Consider the following 8,379-nt stretch of genomic DNA (forward strand, 5'->3'; position numbering starts at 1 on the left):
AGTGATTCAAGACCCATATCTCGATTGTTCGCCATTGATGGTATAATCACTAATGATGCAAATCTTAACTGGTAGGCCAACTTGTCAATCACATCTCTATGTGACTCATGTTCATCTTTCAATGGGCGTGTTCCGAGCTTAGGACATTCCTGCCATGAACGTCAAGACAACCAAGTAATCTCATTGTGAGGTATGATCTTCACTTGCCTTACACCTCTCTAATCATTCATACCCATGGTATCATGATGCACCCAAAAAAGATACGTGTTGTAGATGGTGCTGCACTTAGGTGAATCCTACCTCTTGAGCACTACGTTGGTTTTCCCTTGAAGAGGAAATGGTGATGCCAAAAAGTAGCATAAGTATTTTCCTTGGTTTTTGAGAACTAAGGTATCAATCCAGTAGGAGATCACGCTCAAGTCCCACGCACCTGCACAAACAAATAAGAACCTCGCAACCAACGCGATAAAGGGGTTGTCAAGCCCTTCACGGTCACTTACGAGAGTGAGATCTGATAAATATGATAAGATAATATTTTTGGTATTTTTATGATAAAGAGAAATAAAGATGCAAAGTAAAATAAACGGCAAAGGAAATAACTAAGTGTTGGAAGATTAATATGATGAAAGATAGACCCGGGGGCCATAGGTTTCACTAGTGGTATCTCTCAAGAGCATAAGTATTACGGTGGGTAAACGAATTACTGTCATGCAATTGATAGAATTGAGCATAGTTATGAGAATATCTAGGTATGATCATGTATATAAGCATCCCGTCCGCGACAAGTAGACTGAAACGGTTCTGCATCTACTACTATTACTCCGCACATCGACCGCTATCCAGCATGCATCTAGAGTATTAAGTTCATAAGAACAGAGTAATGCTTTAAGGAAGATGACATGATGTAGAAGGATAAACTCATGCAATATGATATAAACCCCATCTTTTTATCTTCGATGACAACAATACAATAAGTGTCGTTTCCCTTTCTGTCACTGGGATTGAACACCGCAAGATTGAACCCAAAGCTAAGCACTTCTCCCATTGCAAGAAAGATTAATCTAGTAGGCCAAACCAAACTGATAATTCGAAGAGACATGCAAAGATAAACCAATCATACATAAAATAATTCAGACGAGAATCAAATATTGTTCATAGATAAACTGGATCATAAACCCACAATTCATCGGATCTCGACAAACACACCGCAAAAGAAGATTACATCGAATAGATCTCCAAGAAGATCGAGGAGAACTTTGTATTGAGATCCAAAGAGAGAGAAGAAGCCATCTAGCTAATAACTATGGACCCGTAGGTCTGAAGTAAACTACTCACACATCACCGGAGAGGCCATGGAGTTGATGTAGAGGCCCTCCGTGATCAATGCCCCCTCCAGGGGAGCTAAGGCCCCAAGATGGGATCTCTCGGGTACAGAAGGTTGCGGCAGTGGAATTAGGTTTTCGTGGTGCTCCTGGATGTTTGGGGGATACGTGGATATATATATAGGAGGAAGAAGTACGTCGGTGGAGCAACGAGGGGCCCACGAGGGTGGAGGGCGCGCCCCCTTGCCTCGTGGCTTCCTCCGTTGTTTCTTGACGCCCACTCCAAGTCTCATGGATCACGTTTGTTGAGAAAATCACGTTCCCGAAGGTTTCATTCCGTTTGGACTCCGTTTGATATTCCTTTTCTTCGAAACCCTAAAATAGGCAAAAAAACAACAATTTGGGTTGGGCCTCTGGTTAGTAGGTTAGTCCAAAAAATGATATAAAGTGTAAAATAAAGCCCATTGACATCCAAAATAGATAATATAATAGCATGGAGCAATCAAAAATTATAGATACGTTGGAGACGTATCAAGCATCCCAAAGCTTAATTACTGCTCGTCCTCGAGTAGGTAAATCATAAAAGAAGAATTTTTGATGTGGAATGCATTCTAACATATTTCTCAATGTAATTTTTCTTTATTGTGGCATGAATGTTCAGATCCGAAAGATCCAAGATAAAAATTTAATATTGACATAAAAATAATAATACTTCAAGCATACTAACTAAGCAATTATGTATTCTCAAAATAACATGGCCAAAGAAAGTTATCCCTACAAAATCATATGGTCTGGCTATGCTCTATCTTCACCACACAAAATATTTAAATCATGCACAACCCCAATGACAAGCCAAGCAATTGTTTCATACTTTTGATGTCCTCAAACTTTTTCAATCTTCACGCAATATATGAGCGTGAACCATGGATATAGCACTATGGTGGAATAGAATGGTGGTTGTGGAGAAGACAAAAGGGAGAAGATAGTCTCACATCAACTAGGCGTATCAAATGGGCTATGGAGATGCCCATCAATAGATATCAATGTGAGTGAGTAGGGATTGCCATGCAACGGATGCACTAGAGCTATAAGTATATGAAAGCTCAATAAAATAAACTAAGTGGGTGTGCATCCAACTTCCTTGTTCACGAAGACCTAGGGTATTTTGAGGAAGCCCATCATTGGAATATACAAACCAAGTTCTATAACGAAAAATTGCCACTACTATATGAAAGTGATATCATAGGAGACTCTCTATATGAAGAACATGGTGCTACTTTGAAGCACAAGTGTGGAAAAAGGATAGTAGCATTGTCCCTTCTCTCTTTTTCTCTCATTTTTTTATTTGGGCCTTCTTTCTTTCTTTTTTCTTTTTGGCCTCTTTTCCTTTTTTCGTCCGGAGTCTCATCCCGACTTGTGGGGAAATCAAAGTCTCCATCATCCTTTCCTCACTTGGGACAATGCTCTAATAATGATGATCATCACACTTTATTTACTTACAACTCAAGAATTATAACTCAATACTTAGAACAAAATATGACTCTATGTGAATGCCTCCGGCGGTGTACCGGGATGTGTAATGATGCATGAGTGACATGTATGAAGAATTATGAACGGTGGCTTTGCCACAAATACGATGTCAACTACATGATCATGCAAGCAATATGACAATGATGAAGCGTGTCATAATAACGGAACAGTGGAAAGTTGCATGGCAATATATCTCGGAATGGCTATGAAAATGCCATAATAGGTAGGTATGGTGGCTGTTTTGAGGAAGGTATATGGTGGGTTTATGGTACCGGTAAAAGTTGCGCGATCCTAGAGAGGCTAGCAATGGTGGAAGGGTGAGAGTGCGTATAATCCAGGACTCAACATTAGTCATAAAGAACTCACATACTTATTGCAAAGATCTATTAGTTATCGAAACAAAGTACTACGCACATGCTCCTAGGGGGATAGATTGGTAGGAAAAGACCATCACTCATCCCCGACCGCCACTCATAAAGAAGACAATCAATAAATAAATCATGCTTCGACTTCATCACATAACGGTTCACCATACGTGCATGCTACGGTAATCACAAACCTTAACACAAGAATTTCTCAAATTCACAACTACTCAACTAGCATGACTCTAATATCACCATCTCCATATCTCAAAACAATTATCAAGTATCAAACTTCTCATAGTATTCAATGCACTTGTATGAAAGTTTTTATATTAAGGCAAATTTCCATGTTGTTCTAAAGGACTCTCAAAATAATATAAGTGAATCATGAGAAGAACAATAGTTTCTATAAAACAAAACCACCGCCGTGCTCTAAAAGACATAAGTGAAGCACTAGAGCAAAAACTATATAGCTCAAAAGATATAAGTGAAGCACATAGAGTATTGAACATATGAAGGATGAGCTAGTGCGCCCAACTAGCGGCACCTGCCACGTCTCCTTTTATTCGCAGTGTGGAGAGTAGAGCCAATGAATGAGCGAAACAAAACCAGCTACGCATCCCGTCTCACCTAGACCACCTCTCGTCCCCGCACCCACCCCCAGTCCGCCGCCTCCTTTCCTCCCCCAGTCCCCACCTCTGCTCCTCCTCCTCCCCTAATCACCCCCATCGCCTCCTCCATCTCCACTTCTGGTCGGGGCGCCGCCTCCTCTCCACCTCGTTCTCCCCTCCTCCCACTCCGCCACCTCCACTCCGCTGCACCCAGCCGCTCCGAGGACCATCGATGAGGCGAGGAGAGCGGTGCCATCGGACCCGCCGACCCGGAGCCCGCGCCCTCCTGACCAAGCACCGTACGCCTCCTCCCCCGTCCCCGGCCACGCCGGCCGCCATTGCATCATCGCACGTGAGCAACCTCTCTCCCCGGCTTCCTGCCTTCTCTCTATCGTGGTCGTCTCTGGTAGGCTAGGGTTTCTCTCCGGGATGGGGATGCCTTAGTTGGTTTTTTTTGTTCATATATGTAGTTAGATCTTAGATGTGCTGCCATCTTGCTGTAGGCAGTGGAATTTCCCCTGTAGTCTAGAAACTTTGGTTTCTGTATTATTTTTTAGGAGTTGCAAAATGTGATCTTTGGACAAGGGAGTGATGGTTAGCCCTTAGCAGTCTTAAATTCTAGATCACTTCAATTGATAATTGCTTCATTAATGTGATTTTTTTTCTTGTTTGACATAATCCCACACTTTAGGATCTGGCAAGAATTAATTGGATTATAGTCTAGGTCTGGTCGTGCGTTAAATGGCGAAGGGGCCGCCCACAAGGCACTAGGTCTAATTTCATCGAAATGCTACATCTAACTACTGCCTACTTCACTTGTTCACATACAGTTTTTTGCTTTTCTCGGCATTTTTGCGTGGCTCTCTTTTTATGGCCAGCTTGACAATTTGCTCTTGAAGGAGTCGTTCAACTCAGAAAGAACAAAGAATGTTCATGTCAACCTTGGTTTTTTCTACAGTAGTTGGTAATCACTCTGAACAATAGTAGATCGGTAAAGCCAATAGTAGTTAGTTTGAGGATGCTTTTATATTTCCTACAATAGTTCATTCCAATTGTTCTTAGTTTTTACTGTAGTTGTTAATTTGATTACCTATTTTACAAGAAATAACAATCATTCATATATGCCATCTTATTCTTATGCAATAATCTGAAATATATATTGTCATACCAGGTCTCCTGTTTTCAGTGGCCATAACTATAACTACAGTTTTAACTTATGTGATTAAGGATGGTGTTGGTCGGCCACATCCAGATTCCTTTTGGCGTTGTTTTCCTGACAGAGTATCTTTAATGTGCTCATCTTGGGCTGTTGCTTCTTTGTGCTCATCCATAGCAATACTATTCTCATTAGCTCATCCATGGCAATACTATTCTATGCACTAATCGGCAATGACACAACTACACATAGCGAGTACTAGAAAGCATGATAATGTTTTAGGGCATCTTTCTACTTTGTGCAAGAAATTTAATTTGATGGATATGACCTGTTCTCTCTTGATTATGTGTGGATTTTAATACACATTTATTTCTGTACAAGGCAAATTGATTGACACTGTATTGTTATTTCTATGTGTAGAAAATGCGAGCTCGGCTGATGGATTGCATACTATTTGGCTAAGTTGTTTTGTTCTAAAGATACAATCGAGCTGAAGACTTCTTTTGTATGGAAATTCACTATGGAAACCGAAATAATGGTACTCTGCACAACCGTTGACTTTCTTGCATCGGTTCTTCATTCTATAAGTCACACCTTTTCTATTTGGTAAAAGAAGAGTGAGCTCATGCTTGAAATCCCACCATACATGTTAACACTTAGATACTGTATCAAACCTCTGATCGTTTATAGTTTTCCCTTGCATTGCCTCCTTTAACTCTTCAGCTGGACCTTTGAAAAGAATGCTTTTTTGGTTATATAATTTATTATGTTTTGTTTCGTTGTCGAGAGGTAGAATGTAAAGTAGGCTGCTATTTTCATTCTATTCATATGTAGATATTTGATATAAGTGAATATATACCTTTTGGTAGGTGAATGTGCTCTCCATTAATATCACTGATATATTTGAACTTCAGAGAAGGATATCTATGACATTTTGTTTTGGGTTTTTGAACAAAAGAGTGTTGTAAGTGTATCGTTAAGAGGATGAAGCAGCAAAATTACCAATTTAGCAGGATGTGGCTGATACGTATAGAGTGGCTTTACTTAGGTCTGGTGTTACTACTATTTCTTTCATTGTAAAACTGCAGTGCGGCAAAGTTTATAGATTTATCAACCATGCTTTTGGTGCCGGTAGTTTTGACTATAGCTGTTGTGCAACTCCGTGTGTCTGTGATCTATTGTTTAAATATAACATAACATTCTGAAATTGTTAGTTGTTCTCTATGTATGAGAAATCATGAAAGAACTGTCTGCTAGGGGTAAATAATCTTTTCCGCTGTTTGATAAAACAGTTAGGCCGCTACCCTCTCATATATTTTTATTCTCTATTGAAGAAATTCCTAGCCTTGAATACTATTTTCTCTATGGTTTTTATGTTGTGCATTCTACAATGCAGGATACTGAATCAACAGTTACACTGAAGTTTGATGATGTGTGAGTCGCAGAAACTGAAAGAATAAGCATTAGTCCTCTGAGAAGAGGTTGACATTATATGCCCCTTCAGGTAATCAATTTGCGTCTTTAATCTTTCCATGTTTTTCTTTTGTTTTTTCTTTAAAATAGAAAAATAGAATAACGACAGCCTAGCTAATTCCATTTTTTGTGCATGATATATTTTGATCTCAAATGCATTTCAATGGCTTGATGTTCCATTTAATCCTTTTTTGCCATGTATCTTCCATTTAGACATACTAGATGACCAACTTTTCATAAACTAATAACCAAGGAAACTTATTTTAACAGTTGCAGCAGTACCTACTAATATTTTCCAATAAATTATGCATGATATGTATCTTCCATTTTATTAATTACCAAAAAGTGAGGATAACAATGGACACCCCAAACAATATCTCTGAATCTTAATTGTTCATCCTTAATGCTTGAATGTTCCACATGATGTTTGCTGGTAGAAAGATTCAAGCATATATGCACTTGGAATGCCTTGGTAATTGATGATTTTGCCATTTGGAGCCCACTTAGGATGCTTTGGTAATTAGCAAAATGAAACTGTTCAAGCAAAATCATTTTATCATTAACACTCTTGGCATTCTCTTGCATCCAAAGGGACCAATGATTTTGCCATTTGGGAGCTCATGCTTATGGTTAGTTGTATAGCTATAATCTCTCTGTACATGCACTTTTTCCTTAGAGAATTAGAATCATTTGTTCCTGGTAGTCTCATTGTACTTGTTCATTTGTTCCTCTGGTTTTTTCTTCTCGGGTTGCTTTATTCCATATTTTGCTCATGTGCTGCAGTGCTCGCTTTTGTCTTCCCCTGATGTTCATTGTCTCAAGGCTACTGGGCTAGGAGTAGTCATATGCAAGTTCTGGCTATCGCCCCTATCCTCTTTCCTGCAGGTATGCAGGAATCTCTTATCCAGATTCTAGCTATACATCCTTTACTATGACAATCTCGTGCTATACTACAGAGTGTACTCTTTATATAGCTACTAATTTCGTAATGTTGTTCGCTGATTGCTCGTTGCTATCTTCGCTTCATATGGTCGCCGGCTGGACACTTGCTGCTATCTTTGATTCATAAAGCACACTATATTGCCTTTATTTTACATGTAAATGTAAATGTTGACAAGTATATTATTCTGGTTGTTGAGTCAGTCTATTGATAATAGTTAATGTGCGCTGATTCTTATTCTCTCAATTCCTCTGAAGTCTGTACTTCCTGCTCAATTTGCAATGCATGATGAGAGAGATATGGCGAGGGAGGTGGCGAGGAAGTCGTTGGTGATCTTGAAGAATGGCAAGACGCCGAGCGATGCCCCGCTGCACCAACTGCCCAAGACGCCGAGCGACGCGCAGCTGCTGCCGCTGCCCAAGAAGATGACAAGCACAAATGATGGTTTGATCTGTGTGTAGTTGCATTGTTTATTTCTTAATCAGTGGAGATCATTTTTATTAATTATTTTGACACGACCCCTATGCTTTCTGTCAAGAGATTGTTTTTGTACTTTCCTATTTATTATTATCTACCATTTTTAAATCTTCTACAGCATAGCATGTGCAGTACTATACTCCTATTATGCAAAGACTTCGGGAGGATTAGCAGTTTCAAATTCTACTATCGAGTTGTTTTCTCTTTTTGAATTACAAATGCCTACCCAAGGTGTTATTTTCTCGCATCCTAACCTTTTAAGATAATATTCAGATGAACTTCTGGATGCAACGTCCTGGGCATGTGCTTTCGAGCAATATTTGAATAAAGATACCGGCATTTTTTGTTTCCATTTCCAGCACATCTTACTCTAACCAATCCTATTACTATTTGTGTTCCTAAAATTTCCACTAAAGCGCGAGACGAGCGATGGTGGGGGTGTCGAGCTGCGATGAGGTGCCGCTCAGGCGCGAGATTTCCACTAATTTTCTATATTGCTTATTTATGC

General features: G+C 39.6%; 1 protein-coding gene across 1 annotated transcript; it reads left to right on the forward strand.

The window, feature by feature from the left end:
* The first annotated feature begins 3,949 nt into the window (after nt 1-3,949).
* LOC119297125 lies at nt 3,950-7,927 on the forward strand. The gene is made up of 5 exons (XM_037575040.1): nt 3,950-4,177; nt 5,402-5,519; nt 6,378-6,485; nt 7,238-7,339; nt 7,652-7,927. The coding sequence occupies exons 3-5, from the start codon at nt 6,474-6,476 to the stop codon at nt 7,853-7,855; spliced, it is 318 nt and encodes a 105-aa protein (XP_037430937.1). The 5' UTR covers nt 3,950-4,177; nt 5,402-5,519; nt 6,378-6,473; the 3' UTR covers nt 7,856-7,927.
* Nucleotides 7,928-8,379: the final 452 nt, after the last annotated feature.

Source organism: Triticum dicoccoides, chromosome 5A (assembly GCF_002162155.2).
Source record: "Triticum dicoccoides isolate Atlit2015 ecotype Zavitan chromosome 5A, WEW_v2.0, whole genome shotgun sequence".
NCBI classification, from domain to species: Eukaryota; Viridiplantae; Streptophyta; class Magnoliopsida; order Poales; family Poaceae; genus Triticum; species Triticum dicoccoides.

Coding starts and splice junctions, on each gene's coding strand:
- LOC119297125 (XM_037575040.1), top strand. Junction 7,340..7,651: donor CCCTATCCTCTTTCCTGCAG/GTATGCAGGAAT, acceptor ATTCCTCTGAAG/TCTGTACTTCCTGCTCAATT.